At 44.7% G+C, this 25,635-nt stretch overlaps 2 protein-coding genes across 5 annotated transcripts in view; both read left to right on the forward strand.

Annotated features, from left to right (window-relative positions):
- The first annotated feature begins 1,165 nt into the window (after positions 1 to 1,165).
- Positions 1,166 to 19,338, forward strand: MAPRE1 (microtubule associated protein RP/EB family member 1). 4 transcript variants are annotated; one of them, XR_014790796.1, is made up of 8 exons: positions 1,166 to 1,207; positions 3,603 to 3,726; positions 7,049 to 7,194; positions 11,948 to 12,155; positions 13,072 to 13,190; positions 14,625 to 14,777; positions 16,143 to 17,149; positions 17,270 to 19,313. XR_014790796.1 is itself a non-coding variant. In XM_084854580.1 (8 exons), the coding sequence occupies exons 2-8, from the start codon at positions 3,606 to 3,608 to the stop codon at positions 16,197 to 16,199; spliced, it is 885 nt and encodes a 294-aa protein (XP_084710706.1). In that variant the 5' UTR covers positions 1,166 to 1,207; positions 3,603 to 3,605; the 3' UTR covers positions 16,200 to 19,326. The 4 variants fall into 4 exon arrangements, 3 of the variants coding, with proteins under 3 accessions (XP_084710706.1, XP_084710704.1, XP_084710705.1); XM_084854580.1 differs by adding an exon at positions 12,805 to 12,885 and having other exon boundaries at positions 16,143 to 19,326; XM_084854578.1 differs by having other exon boundaries at positions 16,143 to 19,338.
- A 5,679-nt stretch (positions 19,339 to 25,017) lies between these two features.
- Positions 25,018 to 25,635, forward strand: part of EFCAB8 (EF-hand calcium binding domain 8) — a 91,999-nt gene continuing 91,381 nt past the window's right edge. Inside the window, exon 1 of the mRNA XM_084851822.1 lies at positions 25,018 to 25,071. Within this exon, the coding sequence (XP_084707948.1) occupies positions 25,018 to 25,071 (54 nt within the window). The remainder of the gene's footprint in view (positions 25,072 to 25,635) is intronic.

The following is a 25,635-nucleotide window of genomic DNA, read 5'->3' on the forward strand; positions in this document are numbered from 1 at the left end:
GCAGCTGTGCCAGAGGTCTTGTCCTGGGGCAGGCGGTTGGCCTGTGCTGTTCCTCATCCTGGCAGCGCTTGGGAAGCTTTGGGCCGGGGGTGACGAGGCGCTTCCCGTCCTTCCCTCGGCTTCCCTGTTGACCCAGGCACCGCTGCGGATCCCCGGTGGCTTTGCTTCTCCCCTCCAGCACAGCGCCTGGAAAGCTCTGCTCTTGCAGGTGGGCACGAACAGGCCAGAGGACACGCACCAGGCGCGCCGAGATGCTCATCTATTATTTATATCTCACGACGGCGGCATGTTGGCAGACAGTGAAAAGAACAACTGGTACGGGCGACTCCGTGCCAGAGGGTGGCAGAAGGGGGGAGGAACAGTCTGGCCGGGGCAGGGCCCCGGGGGCCTTGGCCTCCCACTCACCCACCCACCCACCGGCCCCCGCAACTCCAGGCATGTGCCTGCCACGCAGAGCTCCTCCCCCTCCTCTCCCGCGTGCCATCCGACACGGGGAAGGCGTCACAGGTGTCTCCTTGTCTGTGGATCAGGGGGGCGGGGCGTTATTTATGGATTATATATGGGGATATATAATTATTTCATTTTTCTCATGATCCCATATATTTATTTTGATGCAAAAATTATGATAGAATCTAGGCAGACGATGCTGAAACTGTATTCTGTAATAAGCAAATTTTCAGGGACGTGTTCATCAACATATTTCACTGGGGCATGAGGGGGACAAAGGCATCAAAGGCTGCCCCTCTTCCGAAAATCATTTTTAAATGAAGCTTCAATCACACTGGTTAATAGGGGGAGGGGAAACGGGGCGTGGCCTCCTCGGGCGGGGGCGGGGCCTCCCCGCGACGAGGGCGTGGCCTCCAAAGGGCAGCTGGGCGGGCGCCGGACGGAGGCGGAGCCGGCTACAATATGGGCGGAGTCGCCAGCAGTTTAGCTCACATGCTCGTTACTCCTTGCGCCGGCATCAGCCAATGAGTGGAGCTGGGAGCCGGGCAGAAACCGTAGCAACGCGCGCTGGCTGGGGCCCCGCCCCTCCCCTCGGCAAGCCCCTCCTCCTCTCTCAGCGGCGTAGAAGGCGCGGCGGCGGCTCTTCCTGACGCGCCTTCCTCTTCCACAGGCCTAGAAGTGACGTCAGCGCGCTGGGGTGCGCGTGACGTCAGATCCCGGGCTAGGCGGGCGGGGCCGGTTTGAACGGCGAGCGACTGAGGTAACGGGTTGAGGGGCCGGAGAGGCGGCGGCCGCCGGGGCGGGCGGCGGGCAGGAGGGGCGGGCGGCGGCAGCAGCGTCTAGGCCGGCGCCGCTGCGGCTCCTGCGCGCCGGGCGGGGGGCGGTGAGGCGCGGCGCGGCCCCGCCCTCCCCTCCCCTCCGGCCGGCCCAGTAGCCAGGCCGCCTCTCCCGGGGCTCCCCAGGCGTTTGCATATGCTAATGAGCACGGTTTTTATGCAAACGGACCCCCGGCGCGCGGGGGGCACTGCGCGCGCGCGGACGAGGGAGAGGGGCGCCCACGTGGGCTGGGAGCGGCGCCTTGCGCCCGGCGGCCGCCGCCTGGCTGGCTGGCTGGCTGGCTGCGAGAGCAGCGGTGGGAGTCCGGGCGCGCCCCCGTTCGCGGATCCGGGCCCGGCCTCTCGCCGCCCCCGACAGGGGCCCAGCGGCGCCTCGGAGCAGCTGCGCTCGGGGCTGACAGAAGCCGCGGCAGCCCGGCGCGTGTCCCGGCTCAGGCGGCGGCCCAGGCTTGGCCTGTGCCTCCCCCTCCCCGGGCTGGCAGCCTCGTCGTTTCCGCGGATTCCGCCCGTGTGGATGGGGGGAGTTCGCGGGGCAGAGCCTCGCACCCTCCTCGCGGAGTCGCGCCCTGCTCTGCTCGCCATCCTTTCAGCCTTGGCCTACTTCGTCCTGTAAACTGGCAGGGAGGCGGTAACAGTCTGCTAGCACAAGGGCGACTCCCTTTGCTGCGGCTCTTCGGCGCACACGCAGCGTAAGGCTTGTTCCTGCTGCCAGTTACTTGGGCGCTAGGAACCCTTACGATGCCCGAGTTCTTGTTCCATCGCAAGAAGGGCTGAGGGAGGGGTGTGCCCTCTCTCCAAAGGTAGTAAGTGAAAAGGGAGCAGTCATGTAGACCTACCTGTGCAGGCTCCTGAATGGCATATTCGAATGAATGTTACTGGAACTGGGGCAACTTCATCCCTTCCAGGATAATTGTGTCTACTGCAGGGGATTGGTGATGCTACTTCTGCTGGAAAGCAGGACCACTCCAGGATATCCTTGCACAGCTCTGTTGTGTGGAACATGAGCCTCATGTTGGCGATGTTCTTCATATAATACCACATACATCAGCCGTGTGGTTGTAAGACAGCTACTTCTGCTGGCCCCAGCAGTAGTAGTGAATTCAGTCTCAGAATGTGGCTTGCTAAACTAAAGTAACTGGACGTGCTGTCTTTCTGAATTACCTCTTCCACGGTGAGGGCCTGTCTTATACGGCCCACACAATATAATTAGTTTAAAAACCTTACTTTTAAGTGGAATGTGAACAACTGGTTAACCTTCCTGCTCTAAATATATTGATTCACTACTTATTTATATTATGTTTTAGTCACTTTTTTTATAACACCCTTACGAAGAGATGTGTGAAGAGATGTGTTTATTCAATGAAGAAGAAAGGCAAGCCACACGAATAAAAATGGCTGCAATAGCAAGTGAACAGAATATCTTGATAGGATGCTTTCAGATATGTAAACGAACTACAGTCTCAGATTAAAGGCAGCATTGAAGAGGAAGATCTTCAAGCCTTTCCTGAACTCCTGTACAGGAGGGGCAAGACAGTAGGAGTGCCACAGTTTTAGGGCCACCACCAAGAAGGCCCTGTCTCTTGTGCATGCCAACCTAACCACTCTTAATAGCAGTTGCTCTGTAAAGACCCCAGAGGCAGATCTTAACATGGGCAGGATCGTATGGGTAATCTGATCACAAACCAGATGTATCAGTTAACTGCAGCAGACTTCATATTGAGCACCACAAAAAATGTCCTTAAAAAACGTCCTTTCTCCCAACTCATTTGTTCATCTTTGGCTTCTTCTCGAATGCCTCTTCTGTGCTGATGCCTCTTCAGTTGAGCTATTTTGTGCAAGGCAAATGAGCTGGGTCTGCTCGTTTACATCCTTGGTAATAGAGAACTCTTCTGAAACAGCTGTTGAATTGGTTTGGTTACGTTCCTCTGTAATGGATCATTATGACCATTACAGTATATTTCCTGCTACAAAACGATGGATTTGCTTACCGTATCAGGGTATGCAGTATCTAATTTCAGCTATTTATAAATATAGACTTATCACGTTACTGGGACAGTGAAATTCTGATAAATGGCTAGACTATCTCCAGTAAACTGACTCGTTTGTTTATTTATTAGCCACCCATCTGGCTGGCTACCCAGCCACTCTAGGAGGTGGCCTGCATCCAACAGATGTGACTGTGCACTTGATGGCTAGGGAAGGCTTCCTGTTCACTTTGGAGTGTGTGATGGGGGAATGAGTGGTATGGCAGAGGTTCAGTTCACTAGCCTCTGTGTAAAAAAATAAAATAAAAATCCCTTATTGCTTAATTTTCTCCAGAAAATGGCAGTTAACGTGTATTCCACTTCAGTGACAAGTGATAACTTGAGTCGACATGACATGCTCGCCTGGATCAATGAGTCCTTACAGTTGAACCTGACAAAGGTAGAGCAGCTTTGCTCAGGTAAGAAGATAGCTGAGAGCAGAGTGCTGCTTGAGGCTTTCAAAGCATTTATTTGTCCTTTGAAGAACAAGCTGGAGATGCTAGAGATCTCTCTGTCTCTCTCTCTCTGTGTCTCTCTCTCTCTCTCTCTCTGGAGGGTGGTGGTTTGGGTGTCTTATGTCTTAACTGCTCTTCTTATTAAGGGTTCTGAAGGAATTTTCCACAGCAAAGTGAATACAAATGCTTTAGTGCCTTTCCTAGAGCCAGTGTGGTGTAGTGGTGAGAGTGTTGGACTGGGAGCCGAGAGATCCGGGTTCTAGTCCCCACTCGGCCATGGAAGCTCACTGGGTGACCTTGGGCCAGTCACAGACTCTCAGCCCAGTCTACCTCACAGGGTTGTTGTTGTGAGGATAAAATGGAGAGGAGGAGGATAATGTAAGCCGCCTTGGGTTCCTTGCAAGAGGAAAAATGGTGGGATATAAATGCAATAAATAAATAAATAAATAAATAAATAAATTTTCTCCTTTATCACAGCCTTCCTTAGCCTAATGACCTCCAAATGCTTTGGACTACAACTCCCAGCATTCTGACTCTTGGCCATGCTGGCTGGGGCTGATGGGAGTTGTTTCCAAAACATCTGGAGGGCACCAGGTTGGGGAAGGCTGCTGTAGTATGTGGCACAACTTACTTGAGCCATCTACTCTTAACATGTTCCTTGTCCTACGGGTGTCTTTAGCCTCGTGTCCTTTGCTTGTGGTGTAATCTGATAGAGCAAGAGTGCCTTAAGGCTCCCCCAGCAGTTCCGCAGTGCTGGTGGGCCTTAAAGCATATTCTCTGGGCATACTGCTAGAGAGGTGGCAAAATTAATCTTGTTTGGCTTTACACCTGAATTGAAATGTGTGCTACTTGGGGACTCTTTAAAGGAGAGCTTCTGAGCTTTGCAGAAGATAAAACTTGGAGCTGTTTTGCAAACCCTATATTGGTCCCTGTGGAAGGCTGCACAGTGTTAGCCATATTGATGTGAGGCATCGGCATTGTGGCTAAACCTCGGAGGGGATGAATCCATAGTGACGGTAGTGAAGTTTATGCCCTGCAACACTGTGCTGCTTCTTGTAACGTACAATACAAATAAGAAAAGCAAAGGGAGAATGAAGTAAATTTAGTGTACGGAAACTACTGAAGAAAATCTAGGAGGGATTTGAGATAAGATTTGAGTCATAAGTACCATGCTATATGTACTGATAGTGTGAGAAACTGATTTATGGAAAAGGAAGCTCTACAGTGTGGGAGGAGTGAATAGGTGGCAGGGGAAATGTACTGCCAGGATCAAGATATACATTTCATGCAGGCAAGGGGAGCAATGTTGCTTGCATCCATAGCTGCACTGATGTTGGGTGGGTACTGATGAGCTTAGAGCAGAGAAATACTGGTGCTGAGGGAAAAATCTGTTTTGGAAGAACTGGGGAAAATACAATTTTTAGGTATTAAGGTGATTGATCTTTGAAGTAGGCAAACCTGCACAGGGCAGAAACTTAGATGACTCAGAACAGAGAGCAATAATTATTGTCTGCTGACTTTGACTAAAGACACAGTTGTCTAGGATGGAAGGAAATGGGAACTGAGGAGTTCTCAGTCTCAAGGTTAACTGTCAGAAAGCTATAATACGATAGTCTTCTAGATTCAGCAAGGTGATTTAGAAATACCTAGTCCCCTGGCCCTCTGTGGTACCTGAAGAGAGCTAGATTTTGAGAGATGGTGTCCCTGATTATTATTTTTAGGCTGGTCCCCCTTCTACTAACAGTCTTCTCTGTCTGAAGCAAACTTCTCAGTCGTATTGTACAATCAGGAATTTTATGCAGGCACAACTCTTGAAATCTTTTGCTGTTGTGAGTTCTAGGGGAAGGCTGAAATTTCAGAGGCCCATCCTAATGAGAATGCAAAGTGGGATCCTGAAAAACACAGTACTCCACTGTGGACTAACAACACTTCCTCAAATGCCTTTCATTTAATTTTAATAGGGGGTGTATGGAAAACATTCCTGGTGAATTAAGCCCAGTGTGCCTAGGTGCTGGGAATGTAGTCTGGAATGTTAAGGCACTCTGTCATCTTTCCGCAAAGGACAGCTGCTTTTTCTTTTGTTTCACTTGGTTTTGGTTTATGTGTTAAAGTGAGGGGAGTGGTGGAAACATTGACATTATCACACAGTAACTTTTCCCAGCAATGAGCTAGCTGTTCAGTATCATTATTGAATACTTATGGCCTCTGCAGTTATTTAACAGGTGCTGAATAAAGATGCTTATACGTTGCTTATACATTCCCAGGGAATAGCAACCTGCAAACCCTTGGTGATCATAGAATCATAGAATAGTAGGGTTGGAAGGGGCCTTCAAGGCCATTGTACTGGTTGCCAGTCCCTGAACAAAGGATGGCTGTACTACGGTGGAAGCCATGTGGCTTTTAAGAACCAGGCTTCTCACTAAAGGAGGCAAGAGGCAAGAATATTGTCCTTTCATGGCAGTGCTTGCCCATGATTAAAAGACTACCAGGTGGCCCAAAAGTAGGTATACAGTTGTTTAGAATGTTGATGGGAGGGGGAGAGAATGTGTGAGTAGAAGATGTGTGGGTGGAGTCGGAATGACAGTTGGGAAGAGTGAGTGACAGGGAGTGACAGTTCACCCGACTTAACACCAATGGATTTCTTTTTGGGGGGCATAGTAAAGAATAAGGTTTTTGAGAGGAATCCCCGGACAGTGGACAAATTAAAAGAGTTCATCTTGGAAGCATTTATGGACATTGATGCGGACCAGAATTTGTGTCGTACTGTGTGTCACAGTGTTCTGGACAGGTTCGAGTAATGTTGCAACGTTGATGGAATACATCTCGAGCACTTACGAGATTAAACAGTGTTAAACAAATGTAAATGTAATAAGCAATGTAATAAAATGCAAATAAACTATTCTGTATACCTACTTTGGGGCCACTCTGTATATTGACCAGGGACATGTCAGTGGTCCATTTTTGCTAACCCTGACTTGTAAAGGCTGTAGGGCTCATGATCTGCTCTGTCCCATTCAAAAATGTGGGCAGTCTGTTTGGTGACTGAACATATGACTTCACTTACAGAAGTGACTGCTATAGCCATCTATAAGGGCTGCAGTCCCAGAGACAGTTACAGTGAATATCTTGTCACATTGTAGTTCCACAGTTCCATAGGGTGCAGGACTGGAGTGCTGTGAAGATCCTAGCAATTCTGTAAAGGAATCTAAAGTTTCTTTATATGTCACATACTGTTTGCTAAGGTTTAATTATCACAACGATGTCTGTTCTTTTCTCTTCCTTGCAGGCGCTGCTTATTGCCAGTTTATGGACATGCTGTTCCCTGGTTCTGTAACACTCAAGAAAGTGAAATTCCAGGCAAAATTGGAACATGAATATATTCAAAACTTCAAAGTTCTACAAGCAGGTTTTAAGCGAATGGGTGTTGACAAAGTAAGCATCCTTGCATTTCAGTGCATGTGCTTTGATTTCATCCTGATGGAATGTTGCAGTTTTAAGGAACTGATTGAGAGAATTCCTTCTCTTTGGCAGCATTTGGCCTGGATGTTGCTATGTCCTAAATCACTAGTCTTTTCTACTTATTACGGGTGCCTGTCAGTCACCAGGCAGCATTTACTTTCCCAGTTTCCCAATCAAAAGTTGGTAAACGTGGAGTTCTATCTGCCACGAACATCTTGCTCTGTCTAAACTAGATGCATTTCTTCAGATTAAACTGAAGACCATCTGTATTTACCTAACTACAATTTTTTTCTCTGCTGCTGTTTGTGCCTTTCTCAGCTATTTTTCCTAACTTACCCAGAAAAGATGTGTACATATAAGGTTAGCTGCTGCGTTAAACTACAGCAGCACTGGAATAATGGAAAATGCACAGAAGCTATAGGATTACATCTCCCAGACTAAAAGGCGACTTATTCATTGTCTGCTTTAGAAGGAAACATCTGTCTACAAGTGGAAGAGCCAAACATCTCAATTCTCCCTGTCTGTAGATTGTCAGACAAGTATGAAAATGTTATCAGCCCAGAACAACAAAGTTACTCACCCTTTTTCTTGCAAATAACCATGTCACCAGGGAGGATCTGCCAAGTAACTTGTCTGGAAGCAGTTGCTTCTCCCCCTGAATGAGGAGCTAGTTGGAAAAGGTCAGTTATTTAGGTGAAACATGCATACATGTGCAGGAAAAAACAGCTTTGGGAGTAGCAGTCTTGATTGGAGAAGCATTGGAGGGGAAGGAGGCATTGAACCTGTTTCCTGCTGGCTGGTTTTGGGGCCTAAAATGTGTTCCCAGGTTCCAGAAGGGTGTGTATTTGGTGCTCCTGCACAGGAGGAAATGAGGGTGAGAACAGGGAGCATTTTGTACCCGAGAAATGGCCAGTGGGGAAAACACCTGCTCCTCACACTTGACTTGTCTGGTCAAAATTGCTCTCTTCTGAAGCTGCTTTTCCTTAGGAAAAGCACCTAGTGGATTTCTATTAAAGTTTATATGTGGCTTGCCAAGTAGGCCTTTAATACACTGATGAAAATAGTAATACAGGACTCTTCAGTTATCAAATGGGAAAATGTCAGCTGCTACATGAGATGGCACAAGCTGCACAGTGCTCTCAAGCCATGCTGACGAGAGCTCAAAGAGAAAAAGGTTCCATTTCCTGATTTTTTTAGAGGACTTCCTCTTTTTTCAGTCATGCACAATACAAAGCCTGTGAGGGCCAGTGGTAGCACACTGCCACACTGTTTGTGGCTCCAGGGGGAAGTTCCAAATGTCCAATATTTGCCATTTTCTACCTCTTTGTGGATATATATTTACTATTAAAAAATAAAGAACAATACAATATACAACTGTACAATCAGAGTCAAGTACTAAAGGAGCCAGAGGTAATATAGCATCATCATAAAAAAACCTTCTCCATTTATATTCACTCTCATTACATAGACTTTCAACAATAAAGAATAGAGAAAAAAATAACAGTAGTTATTGCCGTAACTTAAATACTCTGTTTTTTATTGGGGTTTTCCAAAAGCTTATAGGGGTGTGTATATATATGTGGAATCATCTAATGCGGGGTGGGCAACTTGAGGCTGTCCAGATGTTTTGGCCTACAATCCCCATCCTCCCTCACCATTGGCTGTGCTGATTAGGGCTGATGGGAGTTGTAGGCCAAAACATAAGAGCCCTGCTGGATCAGGGTCCATCTACTCCAGCATTCTGTTCACACTGTGGCCAACCAGCCGTTGACCAGGAAACCACTAGCAGGACATGAGTGCGACAGCACCCTCCTGCCCATGTTCCCCAGCAGCTGGCGTACATAGGCACATTGCCTTTGATACTGGAGGTAGCACATGGCCATCAGGACTAATAGCCATTGATCTCCTCCAGGAATTGTGGCCCTCTGGAGGGCCACAAGTTGCCATGATCCAAGGCTTTCTTAAGCCCATCAAAGTTGCGGTAGGGGTTGGAGAATGCCCATGTTACTATTCAGCCTCCCCCGACCTTACAGATGTTTAAGATGAAATCCATATGTTTGGAATTTCAACTCTCATCAGCCCCAGCCAGCATAGCCAGTGGTCAGGGATGATGGGAGTTGTAGTCTAAACCATTTGGAGGGCACCAGGTTGGGGAAGGCTGCTATATTTGAATTGCTGGGTGAATAGATGCCATGTATACTATTGCTACAGAGTGTAGAAAAGGGTGTATATAGCAGAAATGGTTTTAAAAAAACACAAGGAAGAAAAGGTTCTCTGGGAAGGGGGTGTGCCAAGACTGCTGGAGTGAGGAAAGAGGAGGGGCTAGGAGTGCAGACACAGGGTGGGGGAGAAGAGGAGGAGAGAAGAGCAGTGTGGATTGATTTAAATCATGATTTAATTTACTTTTATTATTTATTTATTTATTTATTTCTATACCGCCCAATAGCCGAAGCTCTCTATTGAGCTCTCTATTAATAGTGCCTTGATCTCAATTACCAAGAGGGCAAAAGGCCTATTCAGTTAGCTGACTTGAATATTTTAGTTTTTTATACTTTTGCTTGCAGAGCATTTTGTATTGGTTCTCAGTAATTGTAAATTCTGTATCTTGACAAGGTCTCTGTGCATGTATATATGTGTTAAATAAAAAATAAATGAATAATATTATTACATGTTTATTCTGCCCAATAGCCAACGCTCTCTGGGTGGTTCACAACAATTAAAACCTTTAAATAAAACAAATTAAAGACAGATGATAATATAAATGTTTAAAAGTTAAAACTGCAATATAAAAATAATCAAATAGAAGCTAGCAGCAGTGCAAAAATTTAAAATACAATATCAGAAACAAAACAAACTAAACAATGAAAACGCCTGGGAGAATAAAAAGGTCTTCACCTGGTGCCGAAATGAGCACAATGTAGGGGCCAGGTGAAACTCTGGAAAGCTCATTCACAACCAGGGTGCCACAGCAAAAAAGGCTCTCTTCTTAGTAGCCACCCACCTCACTTCCTTTGGTGGATATATCAATATACAGATTGGGTCACATGATACTACAAACCACCATGGCCAGCCAGCTATGGTAGGTTGTTGTGTCATCCGAACCTGGCACGTTCTCCACAGGGTGGCTTAATTTTCATGAACACGCTACCCTGAGAACCCATGGCTTGTAGTGTTGTTCATACCCTTGTTTCTCCCTTGGTCCTTTGCAACTTAGTTTATATGCAACCTTGTCTTGTTAATTTCCTTGTATGTTACCTACTCCACTTTGCTGCTCACTTTGACAGGTACAACATACAAGGACATTGACAAGGCAAGGCTACACATATCAGACAGGTCAGAGTATGCTCTTGCACACTTGTGAAAGAATATGGGGAAAATAATTAAAAGTAATAAAAAAATTATGAATACATTTACATACTCCCCAAGCACTGAAAAAATAATTTTGAAAAAGGTGATGAATGAAAAGGGGTAGTGATCGGAGCATGGAGGGGGCCAGGGTAAGGAGACAAGACAGTTTTGCTGCAAAGGTGCCTGGGATACATGCTGGACCTGGCTGGAGGACTGAGGGGGATGGAGGGGGACAACAAGCCACGGCAAGCCCAATCATCTGTCAGGCATACCATGCATTCAGAGAACAACCAACCCACCATGGCTTATTCGCAGGGTGGCTTAGAGTGATGTGTGAACTCTCACACACAGTTTCAGTGTTTGCGTCGTGTTCAGTTTCAGCTGTATCTCCTTTCTGATTGGATATCTGCTTTTCCAGTGACAGCTGTTTTTTGTATGGGTGGGTTGGATTCATGGACATGTTGGGATTATTGGCAGTCCATCAGTTGACCAGAATGCCCAAGTGGCAACATGCACAGCTGTCAGACATGCAGAAGTACCTTTTAATGGCTCTTTGCACCTGTATTTAAAGCTAAACAATGAAAGAATATCAAACTTGCTCAAATATGCACATGTTACTGCAGTCATTCATGATTTAAAGACTGCATGTACAAGGTTCTCCTGGCCAGAAGAGGATCAAATCTCTGTATTTAATGAAAGTGAAAGTTCTGCTTTTATGTATGCCTCTTATTGTCTCTTTAAGGGGCAAATCATGTGTGACATGAGAGTTCCTACTGAGAAAATACTAGATCTGACTTTATGGACAGTTTTGATTGGAAAAATGGCAGTTAACCTCCCCTAGTGCAACATCTCTGATCAAAATTCTCTCCCCTGCTATTTTTAAAACTGCAGGAGCTCCTGTCCACACATTTCCCATGTCACATTTATTTTGTTCTAACACTTAAAATGCATCTTGCTTGATTTAACCGTCACTTTTAATGCCTGGCAGTGTAAATTGTGAACGTGGACTTTTTAGTGATAACATTAATTTGTATGCTTTCTCTATGTTTGTAAAAGCAGTGTGTGTTGGTGGGGGGGGGGTGGATATTGTGATGATTGGCTTCCCTCATAGCATTGTGTTGGTGCCATTACTGTGCATGTTCCCTTCCTGGCTGTTCATATTCACTCCAGAATTTGTTGCAATATGATCTTTCCTTTTCAGTGCCATGAACATTGTGTTTACCTGTTTCTGCTCATCTCTGGCTCAAGTTTCTGAAGGAATCCCGTTCCAAACTTGAGCTAAGGATTTCTGTATGCTTGTATTTGAAACATCTCTGCTTTGAGTCTCAGGTAAGAGTGTTTCTCCTTTGTGCTAAATATGCACAATCTCTCTCCTCAGATAATCCCTGTGGACAAACTAGTGAAAGGAAAATTCCAGGATAATTTTGAATTCGTTCAGTGGTTCAAAAAATTCTTTGATGCAAACTACGATGGGAAGGACTATGATCCTGTGGCAGCTCGGCAAGGACAGGAGACAGCACCAGCACCTGCCCTTGTTGTACCACTGCTGAATAAGCCCAAGAAAAACCTTAGTTCTGGTGGCACAGGTAAATGCAAATACTTGACAAATAGAACCAAGTAGGCTAGCTTTGCATTTGGGTTACTCATGGACTGATGCTCTAACACTTCATAGTTAGTGAAGGAGTTGCACATGGCCAGATCCTGTGTCTGTTTTTGCCAGAAGTCCATATTAAAGTGCCTGAGGAGTGGGAGGCAGTCTGAAGATGTAGTTTATCTTGCAGACTTGCACTAACCAAAGAGGCAAAAATGATCAGAAGATGCATTATGCATGCTCTGTTTCAAGCGTCTGTGCCAGTCTTCTGTATCCACATCTAGAATTATGGTTAGTGTCATGAGGTGGTGCAGGGTTGTGTTTGTGCAGTGTGTGAGGATGTTTGCACATCCCATTGCATCTGTGCAATCCTTTTGATTTATAGGCCAGTGTGTCATTGTTGAAATCCAGAAGTTGCTGATGAAACTTGTGGTTTCCTAGATTTCACAAAGGCTTCAACAAGGCAATGAAACACTGTTTGTTTGAGATTGCCCTTTAATCCTGCTCTTCTTCAGTCATGGCAGTGGTAGTAGGAGGGGGTGGGGTTGCCTTGCGTGTTACCTGGGACCAGATGCTCCTATTCCGATGGCATGTAAGGGACTTTGGGTCATTGTATAACGGCTAGAAATGCTCTCCTTTTGTAGATAACAGTTATGTACGAACTTCAGAACTGAAGGCTGCAAGAGCAGACTCTACTGCTTCCTTAAAGAAAACTGCCATGATCGGTACAAAGCACCTTGCAGGGAGAAGGCATTCTTGAACTATTCTTTGGGGTTGTAGGGTACTTTCCTGCTGCAGCACATGGGACTCCACACTTTAGGTGTAGTACACTTTGGTTGGCTGATATGCAAAGGCACGGGTCTGTCATGGTCATATTTTTAGACTGCAACTAATACACCTCTATGTTGCAGCTCCAACAAGGCCTATGGTTGCACAGAGAACAACAGTGGCTAATAAAACTGGACCTGGCATGGTTAAAAAAGCTCCCGCAGGAATTGGGGAAGACGAGTCTGCTGAATTGATCCAGCAGGTGGGTTTTTGGCAGGCTGTATTGATTAGCAGAGGCTAATGGCATGTGCAGTCCTGGTTTCTCTTAAGTATTGTCTTGTGATATCACAAAATGTGATAATAGAAGTTAAAATATTGGAGCTTTCCATGATGATTCTGAAAGTAATAGAAATATGTGGACTAATTTTGTTCGACACAATCTGCATTCCTGAGCTACAGATTCCAAACTGTTGTAGAGGGAGGAATTGTCAACAGCTATATTTCATAAATAGGTCTTGAGTAGAAGAATGGGAACACACCATTTGGTGACCCACCTAGTTTCTTCTTACAAATGTTCCCAGATGAATGTGAGGCTAGACCATAGGAAATGTTGCTTCCATGCTACCCTATTGTATGAATTGGACTGAAGATTGCTGCTTAAATTGTCCAACCCTTACACTGCACACAGAGGAAACAATTAGGAGCGCAGTTTTGCTTAAATTTGCCCAAGTTTATTAACAATAATAGAACAAAGTATTACCGATAGTAGGGCCTTGACCCTGTGTGGCAGAGAAGGACCTTAGTGGCTTGGATTGCTGCAGGTGTGGAGAGAAGTGAGGTGACCGTCTCCACTTGCATTGCCTCCCTCTCGAGTCTGTGCCTACTTGGAAGGATGCTTGAGAGCATTCAAATCACCACGTTACTTTTGGTAACTAAGTGAAGTGGGCAACTGTGTACATACTTCACCTGATTACTTATGGCTTGGACGTGTACTGGTTGTGATGGGGTAAAAATGAGATTGGGAATAGATTTGTAAACATCGTTTTTTCTGTATCTGCTTCTCACCCCCCACCACCTTGGAATAGTGACACAGTGGAGGATTTGGGGGCATTTGCTGTTCACTTCTTGTTCTTAGTCATGCCTTTATCTGGGCACCAGTTGCAGATTTAGCTCCTTATGAAGGCAGAGGAGAGGAATTCCTGACTTTCTGGTCAGGGTTGGACACTAATTAAAGGATTTTTAGGTAATGGATAATCTGTTATCAAAATTAGTATTTTATATTATCTCTAGCATGTATATAGTTGAAAGAAGTGGTTAGGACTCAGTCTTAATAAACAAGATACCGCTTGTTAGAAGGAAAAACAATCTTAACTCTTTTTATTCCTTGGGAGTATAAATAATTTGCTGTGGTGGTGTTATTATCACCAATCTCAAAACAAACGTGCTCTTGAACTGTCATACCCCACAAATTAATCAACTAACATTTTTGGCTGGCTGCATTTCAGTGGTAGATTAACAGTGTAATCTTATTCATGTCTGCTCAGAAGTAAGCCCCACTGAATTCAGTGGGACTTACTCCCAGGTAACTGTGTTTAGGATTGTAGTCTTAAGCTTGCAGGTTGCTTTGTGGTACCTCTTCTTTTGGGCACAAGGTTTTCCTTAGGAGAAAGTATTGTGATGGACTGTTTTTTGCCAGATCAATGTATTAAAGATGACTGTTGAGGATCTGGAGAAGGAAAGAGACTTCTACTTTGGAAAACTGAGGAACATCGAGCTGATTTGTCAGGAGAACGAAGGAGAGAGTGACCCAGTTCTGCAAAGGATTGTGGAGATACTTTATGCTACAGATGTAAGTCTCTGTGATTTCCTTGTATCTGGTGGATGCACCAGAACTTCTGAATATCTGAATAGAAGTTCAGAATATCTGAACTTCTAGCTCAGATATTCCAAATAGTGTTTGCTTCTAAAGCAACACTTAGGACTCAGTCTCTTGCATAAGCCCCACTGAAACGAATCACAGGTGGAAGTGCTCTTGTGCAGTTTCAGTGGGGCTTATGTTGGTGCAGTTCCTAGTTGAGTGGGCTGTGGCTACTAGGGTTGCTAAAGTGCAGTTACCAGAATTCAAGGGCAGATGAGATCTCTGTATGTGGCTGCGGGCAATGTAGGATGTCAAACATCAGCTACTGAATGGTCTCTTGTATAAATTTGTGCCACTTTAAAAGGTCTGTGCTTGCAGCTGTTTGCTCTTCACATATCTTCCTACTTCATCCTCTGGATGAAGGCTTCCTCTTGCTGAAATTACCTGTAAGAATGTCAGCTTGCTATGATATGCTAGGGTGCTACAGTGAACTTGAGAATTACGGTATTTTATGCATGCCCTAACATTAATTTTATTTGTGCTTTTATATGCTACTTTCCCATGAAATATTTCTCAAAGTAGCTTACAACCAGCATTGTAAACGACTTGCATAAAATGTGTTTTTATTTGCTTTGTGTTCTTGGCAAGCCTAACAGTGCAATCCTATGTTATGTTTACTTAGAAATAAGCCCCACTGTGTTCCCACACAGATGTGCATAGGACTGAAGTCTTGAAAGTATTTGGAAATTTATGTGATATGACATACGGATTTTTCCTAAGCACCAAATCTTCAGTAGTTTTTTTAATTTGGAAGGCTAAAACATATTGCTAAAAGAAAACAGAATTTGAATTCTAATAAGCTTCTTGAAACCATACCAAAGTACATCCATGTACTAAAACATAGACATATTGTTAGGTAGAAGACAGGTTATATTAACTGTGCTTTAAGTTAACTTGTGATTTTAGCATGACCTATAAGATTCTCTCCTACCAAAGTTTTCATGTGGCGTAGTGCTTGGCTCATAATGCTTCCTTTCCTAAGAACTTTGATATGAGCTAGTTTCATAAAATACATTCCTTGTTCTTGTTGCTGACCAGATCCCAATTTAAGGCATCATCACAAGTAATTTTCTTGAAGCATTTATAGATAGTAGGATTTGGTAGTGTTGCAGAGAACTCGGACAGCAACTTAGCAGCATGTCTGTTCAGTATAGGCTGAAGACAAAATACTGTATGGCTTTTAATACAAGCCCTGAAATTGTTTGCATCTGAGATAGTGGGAAGAGAACATGGCACCCTGCACACGTTCCTTGCTGTTCAGTCAGTAATGCAGTTCTCTCCCCTCTTGCCTTTCAGGAAGGCTTTGTTATACCAGATGAAGGAGCACCACCAGAGGAACAAGAAGAGTATTAATGGTCCATCTACTGTACCAGCAGAGCAGCATCAGAATTCAGAAATCAGAATTCTTTGCCCCAATCATGTGCTTATCTGTAAAATACTCCATTTTATTCTTAGAGGACTCGCTGGTTTCTTTTCATAAGTAAAAAAGTACCTCTTCAAGTGCACTTTGTATAAGTTTTACTACTCCCCCCTCCAATGGGTTTTATTTGAGAGATCTTTTCTCACTTTTGTAGCAGAGCAGTATTAACATCTAGCTGGTGTAATTTGGAAGCAAGAGGTTGAATATTTGGAGTTTGCAGAGTTGCTTGGTTGCTGGTAAGGCACTGATTTGTGGAGAGTTTGCTGTACTGTGTTTTTTGGGCGGCTGGGGGGAGTGTGTAGTGGAGCAATTTCAGGACTGACTTTTCTGCAGGAAGGTTGAGCAGGTATGAAATGTGTACTGCAATTACAGAGATGCCTTAAGGGGGCTTAAAATGTTCTTCCAGATGCCAAATTTAAGTAATCTGATGAGAGATTTTATGTGCTCTACATTGGGGTTAGAGCATCTGGCTTTCTTGTTTTGGAAGGAATTGCTAGGCACCTCAAGTCACCGAGGGCTCTGAAAAGAGCCATTAAAACAGCCCAATCTCTATATAAAGTTGTCTGCATGGTGGTTGACTTTCATAGGCGGTAAGGCTTTGCTGTACTCTGTATGAGACTAGGGTGGGTATGACTCAGGTGCCTGAAGTCATCTCAGTTTTACTGTACTGGCTGATGGTGTGCAGTATCTTCCAAAGCAATAAGGCTATCGCTTTGAAACTCTTCACCTAATTCACTGCCTGCATCTCAGTCATTCCCTCTGCCCCCCCCCCCCCTTCGGCTTTTGTGTGTCTGTTCCATTGAATTTTGTGGGTCCTTCTGTTCCTCTCTGCACGCCTTCTTCCACCTCCTCTTCCAAGCCTGCTGACTAAACTCTGGTGCAGGTCTAGGCAACCTGGTGCTTTCCAGATGTTTTAGATTACAATTCCCATAATCCCTAACCATTGGCCATGCTGATTGGGGCTTGTAGGAATTGTAGTCTTAAAACATCTGTAGAGCATCAGGTTGCCTACCCTGCTGTGATGGATCCAATAGTTCGTTTGCAGTGCTGCACTGAGACCAGTCTTGATTTCCAGGCTGTGACCCTGTTGTGTGTGTCCTTGAGCTGGCCTTCCACATTTAGCCTTTGCCAGTGCTCCAGACTACTGGTGAAGAAAATGAATTGGTGTGCATTAAATAGGAAAGCCAGTGCAGAAAATACAGTGCTAAGATGAATTTTGATTGTTACAGTATTTCATGCTTGACCCTGACCCTCTGACGTGGAGCAAACCCCTCACCCCAATTGCTGCTCTTTGGGAGGGCCTCTTTGAGATGTTGCCCACAGCTAAGACTAAGCCTCTAAGCTTGGTGTGCTGTTGTTCATTTGCTTCCGGTGGTTATGTGTCCTAAATGTGTGTATAAAGCAAAACATTTTATGGTAAATGTTGTGTAGTGCATGAATCCCTATGAAAATCCAGAGGAAGACCCAAATTCAACGAATGCCAAAAAAAGCAAGCCATTATTTAAAACATCAGAGGTGCTATTTCTCTTGTGGCCTTCTAGAAACTTGTTGCCCTAAACCATATTCCACCCAGACTCGTCTTGACAGGGTTTTTTCTACTTTTAAACAGTTTCTAAATAAAGTTCTGTTATTTCAAGAATGTTATGTCTGCTGGAGTGTCATGTTCTTATGGGATTGGTTCTCTTCTTGACCCCAAAAGATCCCATTTTCTTCAGCTTGGAAGTTGCGCAACTCCTATCTTCACATTACTTCTAAGTTCACTGCATCATGCCCCTCTGGATACATCTAGTATCAATTTTGTGGAAGAATGTCTTGAGGATAAACTTCAGTGTGTGCTTCCTGATCTCTCTTGCCAGAAATTGGGATGTTCAACAGCGAGGTCTACAATTCTGTGTAACTGTGTAGTGGTGGCTTGCATTCCACAAACGCTGGGTTGCCTGGTCACTCACATAGCTAGGTAGGTGTAGGGGTGTGTGTGCACATGCTGCCAGTGTCTTTGGCAGTTGCTATAATGCCTTATCAAGCATTAAACTGAGTGCCTGCAGAGCAAAGATGGGAAATTGGGGGTGCTTGTGCTGCAAGACAGCTCTTGAATTAAAACTTCTGAAAATTTTGTTTTGAGTTATAAAGATATTAGAAAAATAACAGCTTTGTTCACAAATATTGTCTAGTGATTAATTGACTTAGCTGGAGTTTTAAATTAGTGCATAACATATTCTTTCTGTTTGGTTTGAGATGAAAATTCACCACTTCTAAACTTAGGATACTGCTTCCTGCACAGTTGAAAGAAAACGTATTGACGCAAGGCGTGAAGCTCTGAGGACATCAGGAAGCTCCATCTAGTTGAAACCCTATGAGGACAAAATTGTGCGTAGGCTGTGGTTGTCAGTGGTTTGTGTTTGCTGAAGGGGTGAAGGAAGAAAGGCATGTGGATCCATTACCTTTTGAGCTAAAAATGTGAGCAACAGAGTCCGACTTTCTAGAGGTGATGCTTATTTTATCTTACCTACTTAATCTACTCTGTGTCCACTCTGCGTTGGTACAGAATAGAAACCCTTTTGGCATGTAGCAGCCTCACTTGTAGAACTCCCACTTTCTGGCCAGAGAAGCTGGGTTCTAGAGCTGAGACTGCCCTGTGTGGTCTTTTGAGAAATATATAAGAGGTCTTTACTTTTTCTTCTGGATCAAGAACCATCACAACATATCCACCCCGAATGATTGCAAATAATCTGCTGACCTGGTACAGTACCTGATGTGGAGTGCTTGCTTGCTGAAAAGATTGTTTCACTTGAAAATACAAGTACAAGGAGTCTTTCTTAGTCCTAGCTCCCCCTCCCCTCCCCGATACCTGGAAGGCAAGCAATTTAGAACAAAAAAAACAAGAGGCATGTACTTTTCTGTACTCAACAGCATATGTCCTGCAAGTGGGCTTGCAGGATATGTTTTCTTAACTCTATTGTTCAGTCTTGTCAACATTCTGACTTGCAATGACAATTCTTACTGTAACTGTCTAAAGACTAAAAAATAAAAATACAAGAATTTCCATTAAAAACTTGCCTTTACAGCATCGTGATTTCTCTGAGTAAAGATGTGTATAAAACCTGTTTTCAAAGCTCTTTACCAACAGCCACCTGTACAACTGAAGTAACTTGTGACTCTTCCCCCTTCAGGAATGGGGAATGGAGACAGTAGGGCTGAGCAGTGATCTTCCACCCCAAGTTTATTTTATCGTTCATTAAATTTATATCCTGCCTCTCTACTACGAATAGTACTCAAGAGTTCACAAGTGAGCTACATGTACAGTGGCAGGAAGTCAACAGCCAAGCTCAGGGCAGTAAGTATTCAATTCTGACAATCCGCCAGCTCTAAACACATTGTGGGAAACTAGCATTTACAAGTGCAACCCAGGAAACTAGCTGAAATTACCACTTCTGAAATAGAAGAAGTCGGTGGAGCTCCTTTCCAATGTAGTGGCAGCTTTGGGTACTGCTCTATGTAACTTTAATTGCTGCTAGGTCTCGCTCCCCAGCTTCATGGACTCCATAAACTGGCAAAGCACTAGCCATGTTCTCTGCCCCAGTATATAAAGTTTAAAATAAAATACAGTATAAATCAAAATTGGGGAACTTCACACAGCTGTATGCTGCAAACTGGATCTATTTGATTTAGTAGCACTGCATACAATCCCTTGATCAAGTTTTGGTTCAAAGGACAGATGCTTTTTATATCTTGTAATGTGATGTTCCTTCACTTAAGACATCAAAGTCTTAGGTTGGCTTTGTCTACATTACAAACTGAACCTCTCCTTGATGATCCCTGTGAATTGCAATTCAGTTTTTGGGCTAAATGTTACCCCCCCCCCCAATAAACCAGTGCTCCCAAAGCAAGGGGTTGGTGGCAGAAGAAGTCCACTTCCCTCTACTGGTTTAATTTGAAAAATGACATGGGTCATTTTTTATTCAAATACTTCAACATTGGCTAGGAAAAAAGCCCTCCGACAGCAAAAATCACTAGTTGGGATTTTGTTTGTCCCATGATGTGTTTGTTTTTGTTTTCAGAAAGCAAGCAAGCTGTATGGGTTCCCCATCTGCTTCCCTGAATTAGTTATTGTTGGAAAAGGTTTAACCCCAATATGCTACGTTAGCTGGGACAAAAAGAACACAACCAAGGATCGTTGCTCTTTGGGCAACATTTTTTCTTGGCCCAGGCTCTTTTTGTGTTCAGAAAGAAAACTGTAAATGATAAGTGTCTGAAATTTGGGAACATAGTAGTAAGCAATACAGGTGACAATCTCTTTGAAAGACTGCATTATAAAAACTGTGTAAATTATGCAATAAAAGTACACCTGGGGCATAGTTTACTCTGCAACATTTGATGAAGTAAGTGTAGCCCTTTCTGAACAATGTTAGCTTTCCCTGCACTTCCACAGTCCCAGCCTAACTATTCATTTGCTAGTCCTCGATCTCTCCACCCGCCCCATCCCATTCCAACCAATCCTAATGCCAGGTGCACATTTAGTGGTAGCTCTAGCAGTGAGAGTTCTAGGGCCTGGAGGCCTCTTCCTGAGGTTCTGTGAAATGAGGTCATTATTCCAAAGTCTGACATCACAGTTGAGTTTACTGGTACTTCAGAGGCTAGATAGTTCCAAGTGGTTTGCCCAGTCCTTGGCTGAATATACAGCAAGAGATGTTCTTATAAAGCAACATGGCTACCTTTGGGAAGTCCATCCACTCCATCGGGGGCTCCTTAACAAGCTCTAGATTAAGTTTACCTCAGCGACTGAGTATCCACCCCTCTGTGACCTGGTGAGTGTTGGGTGGTAGGGCAAAGTCCACATTACTCAGTGTTGGCTGATGAGGTGGAAGGCAGGGCAACTAATGGTAGTTGGAGCAAGCTAGATCATGAGTTCAAAGCGCATGTATGGGTCAGAGCCCCCCACTCCAACAATGCAGAAGGACTCCTTTTAGCACGCACTTCTCTGAATGTAGGAATCCATTGCACAGAAGGGGCAAACTGAAGGAAGTTAGCTAAAAGAGTGCAAAGCAAAGGTTTTCTTCGGGTGGGGTGGTTCTGACACAAAGAATAACACAAAAGCACTCCTTTGAACCCACATCTTTTGTGCACCACAGTAGGCACTGGACAAAAAGGGTAAGCTGCGGTACGCTAGCTTAAAGATCATGAGTACCTGGTTAAAAGAGCAAAACATTTTTTTAATAGTCTCCTCTCTAAATAAAGAGACCTACCTGTTGGCTCTAGTTTCTGGGCCTCAGCTGTTGGCCATTGTTCTTGTGCTCGCAGACACAGAGATTCTCTCTTGGCCCAGAAGCAATGCTCAATAAATGTGGCTTGTGCTTAGTGTCTCCACAGCACTATTGCTCCCCCGTGTTCTGGCCTCAGGATGTCTGTTGGGTTCCTCTTTACATGCACCATACCTTTTTTTAAAACCAAGAATGGTTGGTTTGTGCGTATTGTCCAGAGACACCCTATTCTTAACTTCGTAACTGCTGGTCCTTATTCACTCAGGGAACCAAGCATGACTGTATATAGCAGTTAGGCAGAGTGATCCTAGACATGCTGTCTAGTCTGCCCTTGTATGCCACCATGACTGAGGAGGAGGAAGGCAGCATGCGCAGAGCACACAGGTGGGCATGCGCAAAGGAGCACTAGACTGTTTTTGCTATGACAGTTCAACATGGCTACCCCTTTGGAAACTAGTATGGAATTAGTAGTGGTTTATACATCATTCAGCCCACAGAGATAAGTCTCCAACAATATGTAATAGAGTGTGTGTGAGAGTGTGAGGAAGAGGGTGGTAACTGGATTTTAAAAGAGGATCCTCCATCTCTGTTGGAGAGTATGCTTCACTCCTGTGAAAGAACAGAACTGTCCTTCATTTTTGGCATTTAGTTTGGTTGTAGGATATCGGGATTAAATTTGTGTGTGTGTGCGTGTGTGTGTGTGTACTAATCTGTTTCAGCCAAAAGGTTATTATATGGCAAGCCCAAGACATTTTGCTACCTGAGGCAGAGCAGCAAATGGTGATCCTCACTCACCCAAGTCAAAGTGCATATTACCCAAGGACAGACAAGTTACTTTGGCACCTGAGGCAGAAAATCCCATAGGCGTCTCTCCCTGGCAATAATAAATAACATTGTGCTGCCCTTTCATGACACCCAAAATCTTCCTGAAGTAGCCACCTTACTCTGCTTACTGGTTGGGCCCAGCCCTGAGGTAGTAGATCAGATGTCAAAAATTTAGTAAGAATATAAAGGTCAGGAAGTTTTGCTCAGGATGCAAGATGTGAGTTCAACAGATGGTCAGAGAGGAAGTGAGGAAAAAAGTTATAACTCAAACAAAAATTTAGTTGGGTGAAATGAACAATAAATTACCCCACTGGTTGATTGGAGCTGGGGACAGGAAAAACAATTTGAGTGAGCAATCCTATCCTATGGCCCCTAGATATTGTCTGAGGAACCATAGGATATGGGGGATTCCCCCTCAGTTTGGAGACAGTGCTCCAACCTTGGAAGGAGGAATCGGAGATCCTCCCCAGCCCCCTCGCAACCAGCGTGAAAAGAACCACGCCGGCTGCCCTCCAGAGTCATAGAATCATAGAATAGTAGGGTTGGAAGGGGCCTGCAAGGCCATCGAGTCCAACCCTTGCTCAATGCAGGAATCCAAGTCAGAGCATCCCGAACAGATGGCTGTCCAGCCTCATCTTGAACACCTCCAGTGTAGGAGAGCCCACCACCTCCCTGGGGAATGGGTTCCATTGTCGTATTGCTCTAACAGTCTGGAAGTTTTTCCTGATGTTCAGCCGGAATCTGGCTTCCTGTCACTTGGGCCCATTATTCCATGTCCTGCCCTCTGGGATGATGGAGAAGAGATCCTGGCCTTCCTCTCTGGGACAACCTTTCAAGTACTTGAAGAGTGCTATCATATCTCCCCTCGGTCTTCTCTCCTCAAGGCTAAACATGCCCAGTTCTTTCAGTCTCTCTTCATAGGACTTTGTTTCCAGTCCCCTGATCATCTTTGTTGCCCTCCTCTGAACCCTCTCCAGCTTGTCTGCATCCTTCTTAAAGTGCGGTGCCCAGAACTGGACACAGTACTCCAGATGAGGCCTAACCAGTACTGAGTAGAGGGGAACTAGTACTTCCTGGGATTTGGAAGCTATACTTCTATTAATGCAGCCCAGAATAGCATTGGCCTTTTTTGCAGCCACATCACATTGTTGGCTCATATTCAGCTTGCGATTGACAATAATTCCAAGATCCTTCTCGCTTGTAGTGTTGCTGAGCCACGTATCCCCCATCTTGTAACTGTGCATTTGGTTTCTTTTTCCTAGGTGCAGAACTTAGCATTCATCCCTATGAAATGTCATTCTGTTGTTTTCTGCTCAGTGCTGTAGCCTATCCAGATCACTTTGAATTTTGTTTCTGTCTTCCAAAGTATTAGCTTTCCCGCCCAATTTTGTGTCATCTGCAAATTTGATCAGCATTCCCTGCACCTCCTCCTCCAAGTCATTAATAAAAATATTGAGGAGCACTGGGCCCAGGACTGAGCCCTGTAGTACCCCACTCGTTACCTCTCCCCAGTTTGAGAAGGTCCCATTGATAAGCACTCTTTGAGTCCGATTCTGTAGCCAACTGTGGATCCACCGGATCATTGTTTCATTTAGCCCACTTTGAGCTAGTTTGCTCATCAGGATATCCTGGGGCACTTTGTCGAAAGCTTTGCTGAAGTCGAGGTATATGATGTCCATAGCATTCCCACAGTCCACAAGGGAGGTTACTTGATCAAAAAATGAGATCAGATTCGTCTGGCAGGACTTGTTTTTGACAAGTCCTGCCAGAAAAGCCTCCTTGGAGAGCGGGAAATGGGGGCATTTTGGTGAGTGTGGAGGGGAGGAGACTGGAGAGGATATATATTCTGATCCTCTTCCAGCCTCCTTCCCTCCCCCTCTGAAGAGCTGTCACTAGACAGACAAAAATGTCCATCTGCTGAAAAATGCAGGGTGGGAGGACAGGGAGGCAAAGAGCACAGCAGTCACTGTTCTGAAAAGGAGCTGCAAAAGTGTGTGTATGCGTGTGAATGTTTTCCCTTTCTGGAGTAGCTGGAGAGTCAAGGAAGTGTTGAAAAGGTGGAGGACGCTAAAAAGTTTCAGTTCAACACTTAAAAGCAGGAGGATCATATTGCCAAAGGGGGGGTATTGTGCCCCCCACAATACCCCCCCCCCATGTTTGGTGCTTCTGAATTGTGCTACTGGGTCCCTCTCTCATATTGTTATTTCTCCCCAGCCCTTCACAACTGTGCACAAATTAGCCTCTATGCAACTTTGTCTTGTCAGTTTTCTTGTGTTACCTGCTCCACTTCAGCGCTCCCTTTGACAGCTGAAACATACAAGGAACTTGACGAGGAGAAATACTGGACAGCTGTAAGTGCGCACTTGTGAAAGACCAACAAAAATCGTAATAATAATTAAAAAATACACCACTGTTTGCACATTTTTACAGCACTGAAAAATAAAATTAAAAAAAACACAGAACACGTGGCAGTCCTTCCAAAGTCCTGTTTCGGCATCAGTGGAAGGGCAGTCACTGGTGAGATTGTGAAGAGCGAGTGGCACAGACTTTATTTCTGCTCTTGCCAAGCAGCTCTGTAGCTGATCCCCACAACCCGCGATAAAGTCAATCTCCTGGATTCAGATGACACGACAACCCACCATGGGCATGAACAACCCTACAACAAGCCATGGGTTCTCTGTGTGGCTTGTTTGCAGAAAATAAGCCCCCCAAAATGCTCCAGGTATGGATGACATGACAATCCACCATGGCTAGTTGACCATGGTGGGTTGTCATGTCATGAGAGAAGGAAAAATCAGAGAGAAGGAAAGGAGCCCAGAGTCTGAGAAGAAAGAATCACAGCTGCTGGAAATGGAGAAATTATTGAGAGAGCTGGACCAATGGCAGTAAGATATTGCTTGGATAAAGGGCCTGGCTAAAATAGGGACTGTCTAGTTGAGTTAGCTAGATGCATTTATCCTGGGTTATTTTTATTACCCTGTTGCTCATGTGTGTGTGTGTATCCATTCAGATTTTAAAACTTTTTTCTATTGACATTTTTCTTCAATAAAATTTAACCTTTGTTATTTGAAACTTTGTGGTTTCTTTTTTGGAGATAACCCACGCTGTGTCTGATAGCCACAATTCCTAAAACAGATACCTCGGCCCCAGAAAATTTTAAAGCTGATTTGGTGGAGGCAGCCAGAGGAATAAAGATTTCCATATGGTGGCAGCAGAAAAGACCACTGGAAGAGAAGAACAAAAGAAGCATAGGCAGACCATTTTCCTGTTTTGCCTACCAGCCACA

This window comes from Heloderma suspectum, chromosome 4, assembly GCF_057233095.1.
Source record: "Heloderma suspectum isolate Gila_16-S chromosome 4, 16-S_ref, whole genome shotgun sequence".
Classification (NCBI taxonomy): domain Eukaryota; kingdom Metazoa; phylum Chordata; class Lepidosauria; order Squamata; family Helodermatidae; genus Heloderma; species Heloderma suspectum.